Below are 13,962 nucleotides of genomic sequence, written 5' to 3' on the forward strand. Positions count from 1 at the left end.
AACACACACACACATATATATATATATATATATATATAAATACTGTAAAGGTCACACTTACCAAGAGCAAATCCTGCTATGTTCCACAGCGGAAGCAGGAGGGTCGGACGCACTCTGTTCTCAGCCAGTATCTCATTAAACTTTCTCAGGTGCTGCTTCTCTTGATCCCACATTTCCTTAATTGATATATCATCACATTGAATGCCTAGTTCCATATTACATCAGACCTCACTGAACGCTGTTCTTTCTAAACAAACTTATATAACAACCCTCCCAAATGTGATATAGGGAAATGGTAATCTTTGTGTAATAATTGCCAGCTTTGGTTTATGGAGTGATACCTGAATGAGTGGACTGATTTGTGTATGGCCAAGAACAGCCATCTGACCAGCATAGATTCGGTTGGCACCATATTCTCCTGCATGGTCCACTCTCATCATCCTGTGAAGCATGGCTTTTTCTTCTTCATCATTGGTGGGAGGCAATACAACATATCCCCTTACACTGGACACAACAGCTGAAAGTCACACAAACATGCAATGGTAAGCGAGTACCATAGAAAGAACATTCTTGGTGTGTTCACACAAACACACATGCCGTTTGTTTTAATATACAGAAGCTCTGAGCACTTAAATATATTATATATACAAGACATGACATTATAAAAATAAATATCTAACGTTACCATAACAAACATCACACATTTGCCAAATATCGCACAATTTGGCATACATAAATATAACATACATTGTAAACATGCAAGTTCATTTGGTCTGCATTTCAAGTAGAAATTCTGAAAACTACGAGTTTGTGGGTGTAATTTCTATACAAATAAATGTAATGTAATGTGTAACGTAACGTTAGTCATAAGGGCAGTTATGAAACTGTCTCGGTAACACTTACATTTGTGATTTGTACAAAGTTGACCCGCTGTCGGTAATAATGGCTGTTTAGAATCACGAAGCAAAAGCTGAGGTCTGACAAACCTGTGCATGTTTGCAATTGTTTTTGATAACGTAAAAATCGATAAATGTCATTGACAGGATCTAGGTGGGCGGAGTCGCACGCATAGCGTTGACTAAACACTGTAGTCGCTAGTCGGCGCTTGAATATTACGTCAATGACTGGTGTTATGAAAAACTTTACCTTCGCGCGTAGGTAAGACATTTATTGCGCAAATGTCTCACCAAATGTAAAATAAAACTGAGCTGATATATGAAATAAATATATTGAATTTATTGTATATTATAATATATATATTGAACAAATGACCATTTATTCAATCGTTTTAACACGTGACTTGTTTTGCACTATAACAAGTCACGTGTTAAAACGATTGCATAAATAAGTAATTCAATATGCCGAATAATACAGGTACATGCCAATTATTTAGTTTCTTGTGAGGTTGTAGCTGACTCCTGTGTACGTGCCCAAACTTTGTTGGTAGCCTAAATGCTTAACCAACAAGTAGCCTAATGCTATAATTGTTTTTTTTTTGTTAAAGCTACTAATCTTTTAATAATAGTATTATTTAGTAGGCCTATCTGCATTCAACATAGTTTTTTTTGGACAGTGTTTCCATGATGTTGTTTACCATAATGTTTACAACAGTTTAATGTTTTACAACTAGGGTTGCCAACTTCAGAAAAGGAAAATAAGGGACAATCGTGGTTTTTCATAGAAAAATAAGGGACAGAATAAGGGATACACACACAGGCCTATTATATATATATATATATATATATATATACATATATATGTATCAATCTACCTCATGAACAGTTAAATGTTCTCCCATTGTGCAATACAAATATGTGCAATAACCTTATACTATTTATCACTTTACATCATAGTACTTTATTTTTTATTCTATTCATATTCTACAGTATTTTATCTATAGCACACCTGTACATGTGTGTGTGTGTGTGCTTTATTTATATTTATACATATGTGTATTTTATTCACATCTTATTTTTATTATCTGTGTGTTGTTGTTGTGTCTGTGTACTGGAAGCTTGTGACACTAAAACAAATTCCTCGTAGCCTGTGTGCAAACATACTTGGCAATAAAGCCCTTTCTGTCTTCTGATATGCGTGTGTGTAATATAGCCTACAGTAGGCCTACTGCAGTATATGAAATATACTTTTTCAATTAAAGAGAACTTAGAATAAATATGGATTGCTTTGGGTGCTTGACACTTCTTTGGTCATTTTGTGTTTTAAGAATGATATTCAAGGTTAAGAATACGCTGGAAGTTACTTAAATGTAAATTGTTTTATCTAGGTGTATATATTAGAGAAATACGACTTTCCTCATTGATCACGTCTTCAGGTAAAATGCACGTTTTCTTGCGTGGCTGGATGTTGGAATCACGTTGTTTGCATTCGCTCAAACTGATTTGCTGAAGTCGAAACGCGGTCGTTAAAAAACCCAACTCTGTTCACAAATCAAACACTTGTCAAAAACGAATGATTAATTCTCAGTTTAGAGTTTGTTATTCGTATGGTCTAGGTGTTCATACTGTATATGCCTTAAATACGGGACAAACTGCGTTCCGTATAGCTTTCATACGGAACGCTTCTTTGGTGCCTTAAATACGGGACTATTCCGTATTATACGGAACGGTTGGCAACCCTATTTACAACATGTCTTTTAATCTCTGCCCTCACTTAAAAGGCATATTTGATTGCTTTAAAGCTTACATATTCTGCAAGTATTAACGGTGTTACATGAAAGTTCATGTGTGGTTCAAGCTCTGATAAATACTGATAAAAAAATCAAAAGATAAAACAAGATGTGTATGAAGCAATGGAACAGATAATTTATTTTGCTGTATTGTACAGCGCATGTATATGGAACATGGTAGATGGTACTCTGCTGGATTTGTTGATATTCTTGTTTGTGTAGGAGATGCTGTCATTCTGGACCGAGTGGGCGTCTGCTGGTGGGGGTTGACACAGCACCTACAGCGCGTCTGAATGCTGCCATCGCTGAGATCAGAGAACAGTATGGAGGCCTGCTGCCCAAGAACCACTGAAAAAGTGAAGCACAGTTCAAATATGCGGTAAATAATTTTTGAAGCAAACACAAGTACACACACACACATGGACTCGCTTCTGTCTTTTTCTCTTTTACTCTTCCCTATTGTGAGCAAAAGATAGTTGAATGTTAAACTGAAAGCTTTCTTGTCCATTTTATTTATATGAAATGTATTTTATTTATTTTTATCTTATACATGGCTCTTAACAGCTCATAGCATCCTATTGTATGCATATTGCATGAGTCACTTTACCTCATCCTTCCACACAGTGGCACTCTCACACAGCAAATCTTCTTATTCCGCTGACTCCAAGAAGGAGCATAGGGCCTCTAGCAAATAGCAAATAGCAGCAGTAAACCCCATTGAATTGTGATTTACCAATATGAATCTATTTTCAGACTCAAAATGAAATGTATTTTTCTTGTGCAACCGGCCTTGTGGAAGTTTCTGGTAGAAAATGTTGAAGAAAAGTATTCACAATGCATGTAAAGATAAATACTTGTGATCACAGCTGTCTTGTACATGTATGGACATTACCGCTGTATTTAAGACAAATACTGTATTCTTTTTTAAAGTATGTGTTTACCCATTTTTGAGTTTAGATTCCCAGGGAATGTAATAAAATGTGTATTTTGAATGCAGTGTAAAGGCCTGTTCATAGGAAGATGTTTTAATAATCATTCTCATTATGTGAGAACGGGGAAGTCCAAACCACAGCTGTAGTGAGAACGGCACAGAGGAATGATATCAATGGAATCCCTTTCGGAACAATTTTTTCCAATGGATGAACAACAAAAGCATTGACAGCCAATCTGAATTTATCCACCTTTTAAGAGCTTGAGCATTTAAGTGTCAGATTACATAGCAATTAACATCTCGCTGATATCGAGTACGGTGACTTCTTGGACTTCTCACTGTGATCCAGAGTTGGGGTACTCAATGTCGGACTCTGAATCAAGTCCGGACTTGAGTCCCATTAACCCTTCGCTGGGCATTTGATTGACAGGCGATCTGACCAATCATAACTCAGAATCTGCCATTTTGTCCAACAAGCAAACCAGACAGGAGAGGAGATTAACTTTCATGGACTTGAGCTTGAAAAGTGGTGTGTATTGATGTCTTTCCGCGGTTAAAACAAGATAGCTTCTGATGTTCGTTCAGGTTTATTTTGTGCTATGACTAGTAAAGAGGAAGACATGATGGGTCCGAATGCCTCTTGAACTGAGGTGCTACAGTGATCTGTCACGACACATTGAAGAGCCACAAAATGGATTTTATTGTTTGAATTTCTTAGAAAATGACCATTTGAAAGCTGAGACATTGTTTCATACCAAAAGTTACCTGCTCTGTCTTGTCTGTCGGTGTGTTGTCAGTTTTCTCTATGCTCCGCAATGTATTTTTCACTGCATGAGAACATGATGTGTGGTGTGAGAGTGCATGGCTTATCGGACTCAGCAACAGTAACTAAGGAGGGCGGGTGTTTGCAAAGGGTCAATTATGAATGAACTTATACTTGTCATGCTTTCTGGTAAATTTGTACTCAAACTTGACATGGACTCTTGACATTTCGGACTAAATCATTCTGAGTACAGTCAAGTCCAGGTTATGTATAACATGAAAGATGTAATATTTAACAACATAAATTTAAGATAACAAGACATTAGTAAACGTCTCCAACTCAAACTCGATTGGTTAAAGACTTGGACTCGACTTTGACACAACAAAATGGACTAACACACTACCCAGTCAACAATTTGATCTCACAATGATGTCACTATGAGCTCACATGATTCTCATACTATGGTCACAATGTGAGGTCACAGCGCACTCACTTTGTGCTCATACTATGGTCAGTGTGAGGTCACTGCACACTCACTGTGCGCTCATACTATGGTCACAATGTGAGGTCACTGCACACTCACTGTGCTCACACTATGGTCACAATGTGAGGTCACTGCACACTCACTGTGCTCATATACTACTCACACCGTGAGGATCACAGTATGAGGATCGTGTGAACTCACAATGATTTCATATACTACTCACACCGTGAGGATCACAGTATGAGGATCGTGTGAACTCACAATGATTTCATATACTACTCACACCGTGAGGATCACAGTATGAGGATCGTGTGATGTCATCATGTCACTGTGACCATCGCATGATCTCACGTGTTGACTGGGTACTATGATCTTGAATTCACATCACTGCACCTTCTGCAGTTGAACTTCGACACTATCAGTTCATTACTGATCTTGTGCACTGATCTGAAAAGTGAAAACCCTCAAATTAGCTCTAACTCTTGCACTTCCCACATTTTAGGACAACCTTTGCCCAATTCCCTCTTCAGATGTCTCTGAGGTTTACTTTATGTGTGTCCTTTCACAAATTACCACTTCTCCTTGTGAGAGCTCTAGTGACCAAACAGCTTGTCCTCCAAATGGAAATCAAAAATAGAAATGGGGAAAAAAAATCTTTTTCAGGATTTTGGTTCACAGAGCAGACAGAAAAATAGTCACAAACAAAATTTCACACCTTTAAGAGCCCTCCAAAAATATATACTGTAATATAATGGAATATTTCCAATTCATGTGTTGCTTGTTTTTGTCCGTATTTTCTGAAAATTTATTTTTGAATGGCCGTCAATGGAAAAAAGAAAGAAAGATGCTTTTTGGCATCTATTTACTGGCGTAATGACATCTACCAGCAGAGACTCGTTTGAAGATAACCAGCCAAAACTTGACTCGTCTCAAACAAACAGCAATGTTTGCACAGAACAGTAGCGTTTAGACTTTTTGGGAAAAAGTGTGAACTCTGTGAATAGCTTACTTTGATCTAGCTCAGTTTAAATATGCTAAAACATATTTTAAGATTGTACACCTTTAAGTACAGGTGCAAATTTATTTGGCATGTGTGTCAATATTAATTGCCATTTCCCAGTGGCGTGCACAGACATGCATACACACGCTCAAATGCACAAATACACAACAGCGTAAGCAAAATGGGGAATATTTCCCTCGCAGTGCAAAATAAATACACCAGAGAAAGAAAAGAATACTGCTTCAAGCTCAAGTGTGAGGGAAATCCACACACCTGACTTTTTTTTATTTATTTTTTTTATTAATTTTTTGTATTTTTGTATTTTTGTATTTTTTTTATTTTTTTTATTTTTTTTATTTTTATTTTATTTTTTTATTTTTATTTTTTTACATTTTACCTTATTTGTATATTTGTATAGTTGTATTTTATATTTAATCTGTATATCTGTATTTATGTTCTACTGTTAGTGTTATCTGTATGCACCAAGGGTCTGAGAGTAACGCAATTTCAATTCTCTGTGTGTATGTGCTGTACATGTGGAAGAATTGACAATAAAGCAGACTTGACTTGACTTGACTAAGATACCCACTGTAGCATCAGAAAAGCACTTGCCATCTGTTACAGCAGTTCTCCACCATCCTATTACATTGTGCAATAATGCTCCAGGGATATCTGTTAAAGAACTGACGTTTAGCCTGTATTATGTATGACTTTCCATGCAAATGTCACAGCACATAGAGAAAGAAACCTTTGATCATTGCTCTTATTTGGAGATAGTGGGGCTGTAGTATTAAGAATGGATTGAGAAGCAATTTACTCCATTGAATTAAGATTTTAGAACAGACTTGTTTTTATTTTTGATGTTAATTTTGCTCTTTGACCTTGATGACTGGTTTGTTAAATCAATTGTTAAATTGTTAAGTTTGTTAAGTGCGTTAAATCGATATCGGTTCCGTCTGGATTTGGGCAAGTAATAGTTGCTTGTAAAACCTTTAATTTTCCAATTACAGTTCCATTTCTGGTAATAGTGCTGCAGTCTTCTGAGGCGTGCTCTCTACAAATTTTGCTCTTTGACCTTGATAACTGGTTTGTTAAATCAATTGTTAAATTGTTAAGTTTGTTAAGTGCGTTAAATCGATATCGGTTCCATCTGGATTTGGGCAAGTAATAGTTGCTTGTAAAACCTTTAATTTTCCAATTACAGTTCCATTTCTTACTGATAAATTAGCATTGATGTTTCTGATTGGGAATTGTGAGTATTGAGTAAGCTGGAGAGACATTATTCAGTGCCTGCTGAAGGAGTTATTCAGGACAAGAGGAGTTTAAAGATGTAAAAAGTGCTCTGCCAGTTCTTTGATGCTGTGATTCATTCTTTATATCTTCGTCTCTGTCTTTCGGTTCCCATGGTTCAGCTGCCCTCTTCAGGCATTAGGAATTTCCAAATACATATTTCCAAATATTTACACAGGACCATTTCCAGCTTACGGCAAACAGCCTCGGCTCTCATTCGAGATTTTGAATACACCAATACATACTTGCAGATACATATTTATTTGAAAATACCTCAGCAGTGGCAGTCAGTACAGACAGTGTGTATTGTTCACAGGGATCTCTGCCCTGATGAGGGAGCAAAAAAATCACCAAGAAGATGGTTTGACTGAATAACAACACAATGGCTGCCTGATATGAGAGCGGATTTAGCCTGCAGGAAGCATAAGCAGACTGTAAACACACATCTGAGGCGTTCTTCTGACAGAAAAAGCAAACAGTTTAAAGTGTGGGATATTACAGAGGTATTAGATCCAGTTTAAACACTCTCAGATAATTTTACAGAGTTCAAATTACCCTAAAGAGCTGGCAAGGAAGCTAAAAAATAAATGGTGCTAGATTCATTACACTGGTAAATGTATAAGCAAACATTTTTGATACAGGTGATAACATATAAGGGCATGTAAAAAAAGTTACTATATTATTTTGATTTGGTAAAATGGCAGACTGGTTTATATGTTTAGCAAACCTGCTGACTCAAAGGAGTCAGCAGCTTGTCCCACACCTCCAGTTTTATGATAGCCCTGCCTAAAGGACACATGGTGGCCCTTACGTCCAGAGATTTTCCCTCAAAGTTAATGCCTGACCCATTGGCCTCCTCCCTCACAAAGCCCTGTGGGTTCTTTTGATAGTACATTTCTTTATACAGGGCCTGGTCACACTCCTTTCCTTTCGGGTAGATGCCTACTGCAAACCAATTCTTATACAGATTGTAGTCCCAGGGGACAGAAAACATGACGGCCAGGGTCTCAATGTAGTCATTTCTGCTTCGCTCGAACAGGTCGTAGGTCATAACCCCTACGCTGCCGGTGGCCTGAGCACTGGTCTTGCTGAAGGTGCAGACTTCGGTCTTGAGGGGGCGCACTGTCGGCTGAGGTGGATTGGAGGTTTCACCACTCTCAAGATAGATCCTGTGGGATTTATATGCATGAATCATACACAAGCATGCACACATTTATTGCTACACAAAATGCACATTTTAGTTCACCACCCCAAATTCAAATTCTGCAATCGTTTTTTCACCATAATGTTGTTCCACAAGTATGCCTTCTTTCTTCATTGGAACACTAATGATATTTTAAAGAATTGTTATTGTTGTCCATACAATTAAATGAAAGTACAGTAAATGGGGTCAAAAATAACATTTCATGCACAAAAAAAACCATTTCCTTAGAAGAAGATAAGTCATACAGGTTTGGAAAGACATGAGGGTGAATAAGTGATAACAGAATTTCCATCTTAATGCATTTTATGCTTCTTTCCTTAAATAGATACATACATACATGTTACACATATAGAAGTTTAGATACAAAGTTTTAGTTTTGAATGCTTGGTTTAACATTAGTTTTGCTTCTGGTTGTAGTCTCACTTTGGGTTGAGGAGGCAGTAGTTGTTTGTCAGGTTGGTGATCTCTATGGTGGCGTGTCTCTTGCTGCTCACATTGGCAGCGGCAACCTCAGCAGACTCAGTCATGATGGTTCACGATAGATCTGATTGACGGCTGAAACAGAGAGAAGTAGAGAGGAGAGGGATGGTGTGAGAAAAGAAGTCTGTACCTCACAGTAAAAAGCAGTGGAAATGCAGTTTTGTTTACACTGCAGGGCAGCAGCGAAAATACAATAACTTTTCTGTGATAAAACGTTTGCTGTCATAAGTTAATTGTCCTCTATTTAAACTGCTGTGCTAAATTAGTGTTAAATTCAGGTCTTATTACTGAAAAAGATTCTGTACTGTCTGGTCTGTGCACACACTTAAATATAAAGCATAGAAGCATTAGATTAAGTTCACATAGCTCTTCTCAAGTTCACTTCTGCCCCTCTTTTATTACCATTGTCAATGTTAACTAGTGAATAAACAGGGTCACAGTAATTACATGCAGAGACCCCACTTCAAAAACCATTGTGCCTCTAGCAATCTTCAATTTTATAATGCACTGCTTTTAAAAGAAGCAGAGTGTGAAATAGAGTTGCTCAAGTGTCCATAACTGAATAAACTATCTTGCTATGTTATAATTTTAATATGGAAATAAAAGTATACATTAGCATTTAGTTTTGATTATTAAGTAGGAGAATGAAGGCTTACCTCTGTGGTACTCCGGAGTGTGTGTGTTGCTCAGTAACAGTGCGTTCCGAAAGAGTCACTGCGTTTTTACTTTGTCCCTTTCCAAGTCTTCATGATCAGCAACAAGAACAGTACATACCCACCTGCGAAAAAAAGCATGCTTACTCAAATTTAGTGTACACCCTCTTTACACAAACATGGAGACACACTCTCACACACATAACAGCTCAAGAGGCATCAGTGACATTGGTGGGAAAATGCTTGGAACAGTTCCACACCCAAAACTGGTTGTTATAGATTTGTTAGACCAGAACAGTGAAGTTGCATGTACAGATCTGTCTCGGAAATTACTCAATTTTTAAGGGGTTATGCAAGCTCAGATTCAAACAAGTAGGTATGGCAGCATTTACAGGAATACGTTTTAGGTGAGGTTTCCTGATAATTAGTAATAATTAGCCTTTGTAGTGTTTAGTACACGAACAATGGTATTTTGAAACCGTTTGGATGGGAATGTTTGTTCTGTTATGTGTTTTGAATAATGACAGAATGAGCCTAGAAATATGCTCACTTTCTTTCATATTTTTTTTTAGATATTTTTATGGGCTTTTTTTTGGTGCATTTTTTATAGATAGTACAATAGAGAGAGACGACAGGAAAGCACTCGAGACGGGAATCGAACTCGGGTCACAGTTACGCTGTATGTCGACGCACTAACCAGGCTATTGGTGCCGACTTCATTTCATAATTTTAAAAATAATACTGTTTTTGTGCCACAGAATGTAGTTTTAAGAGTTTTTAGGTGAGAATGTACTTGTTTAGATTTCAAATATGTGGTTTGTTAATAAAGATAACGTCTGTTTGAAAATCACAGCCGTGCCAATATACAGCCATGTTTCACATCTACTCGTGTGATATTGCTCATATAAGTTAACATTTGTTCATGGTTCATGATTTTAAATTGCTTAATATTACATTTCATTTGATGTTTCTTATAAGAAATGTATGTGAAAAGCAAAGGGCAGCTTGTAGAGCATGATGCTACAGCAATAACATGTTTATGGACTTGATTCCCCGGGAGTGCATAAATGTATGTATACTTTATGAAATATATTTATGAATTGATGTATACTAATGTATATTTTATGAATGCAACAAGTTTCTTTAAATAGAAGCATCAGCCAAAATATCACCTCACTGTATATATATACTGTATATATATATATATATATATATATATATATATATATGTAGTGCAGACACAGAACCAAACATAAGTATTCAAAACAGTCTTTTTATTTAGACACATTTTGAGATTTACAATCAGAAAACTGGGCAGCATGAATGCAGGTATTAATACAGACATCAAAAAGTTGCATCAACATTTGAAAGCACAATGGCGTGTGCATTATGACATTTAATATGCGTATGATGTTTAAGATTATAAAAAGTATATGGAAAAAGTATTTTAATCATATGTGTTACTGTCAGACAAAATTTGTTTATTGTTTAGCCCATCTTGTCATAGACCTCTAGCTTAATAATAGCCTTGCCCACAGTAGACATGGTGGCCCTTAAGTCTATTTTCTTTCCTTTGTGGATGATTCCAGTTCCCCCCGCATCTGCACGGGTGAACTGGCTGAAGTCCTTCCCCTCATACATGTGCTTGTACAGGGCCTTGTCACATCCACGGCTGCTCTCAAACAACCCGATGCCCATCACGTTCTTGTAGAGGTGGTAGTCGAAGGGGATAGAGAACAGAATGGCCATACGCTCAGTGCACATACGGTTCTGCATGTTGAAGACGTCATAGGTCAAGATGCCCACAGCTCCGGTGGGAGTGTTGTCATCCTTAGTGAATGAGCAAACCTCAGTCTTGGTGGTGCGGATGGTGGGTTGAGGTGGATGGTTACTGAACCCACTGGACATGTACACTCTGAGAGAAGATTATAGTTGACATTGGTGAATAATATTTTAAAGATATGTACAATTACAATAAATAACATTGAGTAAATAAAAGGAATTTGCCCAAAAATTATGTGATCAGTAAGTCATAGTAATGTTTTTTCATCTCATCAAAATAATTTAAAGCTGCAGTACGTAACTTTTTTTGGTTAAAAATGATTCGAAATCAATATTTGAGCAAGTACATAACCAGCCAGTGTTCAAAACTATCGCCTTACTTTAGCCCGATTCACAACAGTTAGCTTATAATAATGTTTTCTAATTTGAGTGGTACAAGTAGGTTTTCGCGGGAAATTTGAGCATGGCACTGTGTCATTACGTCACGTCTGTAAACATAAAGAAGTTGTCCCCGCTACTAGGCTATCGCATGTGAGGATCCTGCAGGTGGACGATCGTTTATAGCCTTTTCTCACAGCAGCTGGAATAATTAAATGTATCATTTTGATGGCGGATTGTAATCCAGAAAGGATTATGTATTTATGAAACACATGTGAATGAAATTAAATTATATTGCCGTTTTAAATGTGCTTCTTATTACAGATAGCCTGGGATTACATAAGATTTGTATTTTAAAGAAAACCAGTTCGAAGGGAGCATAATTTGCTTTTTGGGTTAAAATAATTTCTTAATATGAAATTCAAATGGTATGGCAATTAGACTGTACAGAAATGTAAATCTACACGCTAATACACACTATACTCATAGTCACGCAATGCTGATGTTGTTAACATTAATAAGTTGAGAATAAAGTATAACAATAATAATAATTAGCATGGTTTGATGTGATATATGAGCTAACCTGATAATTAGATTAAATCACCATTGGTAGCGAGATTTATGGTAATGCTTTTTTCCTCAGTTGGTCAGTACAAACGTTGCAGACTTGCTCAGATGACAGATACGGTGAAAATTCTTATTTGGGTCATATATTCCAAGACGTAGGTTACGGACTGCAGCTTTAACCAATTTCAACTACATTTTTACATGTTATACATGTTAAGTAGTTTTTTTTACAGTGTACAATTGACCAAAATATAATTCTTAAAGTCACTACTATTCATTTTTAACTGCATTTTTAAAGAGTTTTATCACTCACTAAACAGATTTTGCCAGTAACTTAATTTAAATAATTGTAAATGTAATTTTCTCCTTACTTTGGATTGATAAGGCAGTAAGTGCTGCTAACATTGGTGATCTCCACTGTACAGTTCCTATTAGTGTTTATAGTTGCTGACACGGCTTCTGCGTTCTGCATGTTGGCACTGCTTCTGTGGGGGTCATGAAAGAGGAAAAATTATTTTGAAAAGGAAATTGCTTTCAGCAAAGTACTAAAGGGACAGTGCATGTAAAAAATATGTACATATGTATATGCTTTTTTTCCCTATACAATGAAAGTGGATGAAGACCAGCTGTCGTCACTGTTCACTTACATTGTATTTAAAAATGCAACTTGGATATTCTGCTACATAATTATTCTTTTAAAGCAAATGGATTGTATAGCAAACCCTACAGCATTCTAATCAAATACATTTGATATTGACATGCAGCTCAACATTTACACACAAATCAAGGCATAGCCTAATCTGTCTTCTTGTCAGAAACTAGCCGGTAAATGTGACAGCAGGTAGACAGATGAGTGTTTTATACAGTTTTAGCACAGGCTCTAAAAGATCTCTAATAACAGGCCTGACAGCACGGCAGAATATGGAAAGCCACTTGCGGGCTCCATATGGCTCAGAGAACTAAACTGTTAGCAGAGACAAACAGTGAAGCAGTGAGCTGAGAATCATGACATGCACCAGCAGACACAAGCAACGAGACTTTTCACCATCGTTAAAATGCAGATGAATTAAGAGTTAATGCTCATTTCTGTATTTGAGGTAAAAGCTTTTTTACCTTTTGTTTTTGTAGCGCACACATGGAACTGGTTAAGAAGTACCTGAAAGTTACCTGCTAGTAAGAGAGATTGCTGCTGAGAGAATTGAGGGTTTTCTGCTCCTCTGTTTCAGCGTAGATGAACAAAGTGGTGGGTGAATGACAGAAACACTAGTAGACACACAAACACCTGCTTGACAAACACAGGCGTGTCCCCTTCTTTTTCCTCCAATGCTGACAGGAAAAAAAAAATAACGGCAAAAACATTTGTGGGAGAGTTTGATGGGAGTTGACGCAGTTAGATTGACTAACTGATTGCATAAATCTTCATCCACAAAGCACCATTTACAGAATTCATGGGCACACAGCCAATAAAAATGCCCAAAAAACTACATCATGACAAGAGGCATCTTGCAACGAAAACAAACAAATTACTGACTAATTCTGCAACAATTCATATTGTAGTAGGTAGATTATGGACTCAGTGCTAATGAAAACATGACATAATGAGAGATGCCTTGTTGGTTACGGTGCAAATATTGAACTTAAAATGAATGATGAAAAGTACCAAATCCACCAACGCCCAAAACCTTTGTGAAAAGTGATACAGAATGATAGAAGGCTTAAAAACAGGGTGCAAGGGCAATGAGAG

At 36.9% G+C, this 13,962-nt stretch overlaps 3 protein-coding genes across 4 annotated transcripts in view; all 3 read right to left on the minus strand.

Moving 5' to 3' along the window:
* LOC107658455 (5-demethoxyubiquinone hydroxylase, mitochondrial-like) overlaps positions 1-1,124 on the minus strand; it is a 3,708-nt gene extending 2,584 nt beyond the window's left edge. The window contains exons 1-3 of the mRNA XM_016447005.1: positions 904-1,124; positions 342-517; positions 62-176 (exon numbers count right to left, since the gene is read on the minus strand). Coding sequence (XP_016302491.1) covers positions 62-176; positions 342-517; positions 904-994 — 382 coding nt within the window. The 5' untranslated portion in view covers positions 995-1,124. The remainder of the gene's footprint in view (positions 1-61; positions 177-341; positions 518-903) is intronic.
* A 6,272-nt stretch (positions 1,125-7,396) lies between these two features.
* apnl (actinoporin-like protein) lies at positions 7,397-9,717 on the minus strand. The gene is made up of 3 exons (XM_016447006.1): positions 9,495-9,717; positions 8,782-8,913; positions 7,397-8,323 (listed from the first exon to the last, which is right to left on the minus strand). The coding sequence occupies exons 2-3, from the start codon at positions 8,883-8,885 to the stop codon at positions 7,873-7,875; spliced, it is 555 nt and encodes a 184-aa protein (XP_016302492.1). The 5' UTR covers positions 8,886-8,913; positions 9,495-9,717; the 3' UTR covers positions 7,397-7,872.
* Positions 9,718-10,748: 1,031 nt separating this feature from the next.
* On the minus strand, positions 10,749-13,617 carry LOC107658457 (DELTA-stichotoxin-Hcr4a). 2 transcript variants are annotated; one of them, XM_016447009.1, is made up of 3 exons: positions 13,332-13,617; positions 12,590-12,703; positions 10,749-11,406 (listed from the first exon to the last, which is right to left on the minus strand). In XM_016447009.1, exons 2-3 carry the CDS (start codon positions 12,688-12,690, stop codon positions 10,980-10,982), a joined length of 528 nt encoding a protein of 175 aa, XP_016302495.1. In that variant the 5' UTR covers positions 12,691-12,703; positions 13,332-13,617; the 3' UTR covers positions 10,749-10,979. The 2 variants fall into 2 exon arrangements, with proteins under 2 accessions (XP_016302495.1, XP_016302494.1); XM_016447008.1 differs by having other exon boundaries at positions 13,386-13,614.
* Positions 13,618-13,962: the final 345 nt, after the last annotated feature.

This window comes from Sinocyclocheilus anshuiensis, unplaced genomic scaffold, assembly GCF_001515605.1.
Source record: "Sinocyclocheilus anshuiensis isolate Anshui unplaced genomic scaffold, SAMN03320099.WGS_v1.1 scaffold371, whole genome shotgun sequence".
Lineage (NCBI taxonomy): Eukaryota > Metazoa > Chordata > Actinopteri > Cypriniformes > Cyprinidae > Sinocyclocheilus > Sinocyclocheilus anshuiensis.

What these genes read in the sequence shown, in the direction of transcription:
- LOC107658457 (XM_016447009.1), bottom strand. Translation starts at nt 12,690, where the DNA reads ATGCAGAACGCAGAAGCCGTGTCAGCAACTATAAACACTAATAGGAAC. An exon ending in TACTGCCTTATCAATCCAAA is followed by an intron (nt 11,407 to 12,589) that starts GTAAGGAGAAAA and finishes ATCTTCTCTCAG; the next exon opens with AGTGTACATGTCCAGTGGGT.
- apnl (XM_016447006.1), bottom strand. Translation starts at nt 8,885, where the DNA reads ATGACTGAGTCTGCTGAGGTTGCCGCTGCCAATGTGAGCAGCAAGAGA. An exon ending in TACTGCCTCCTCAACCCAAA is followed by an intron (nt 8,324 to 8,781) that starts GTGAGACTACAA and finishes TAAATCCCACAG; the next exon opens with GATCTATCTTGAGAGTGGTG.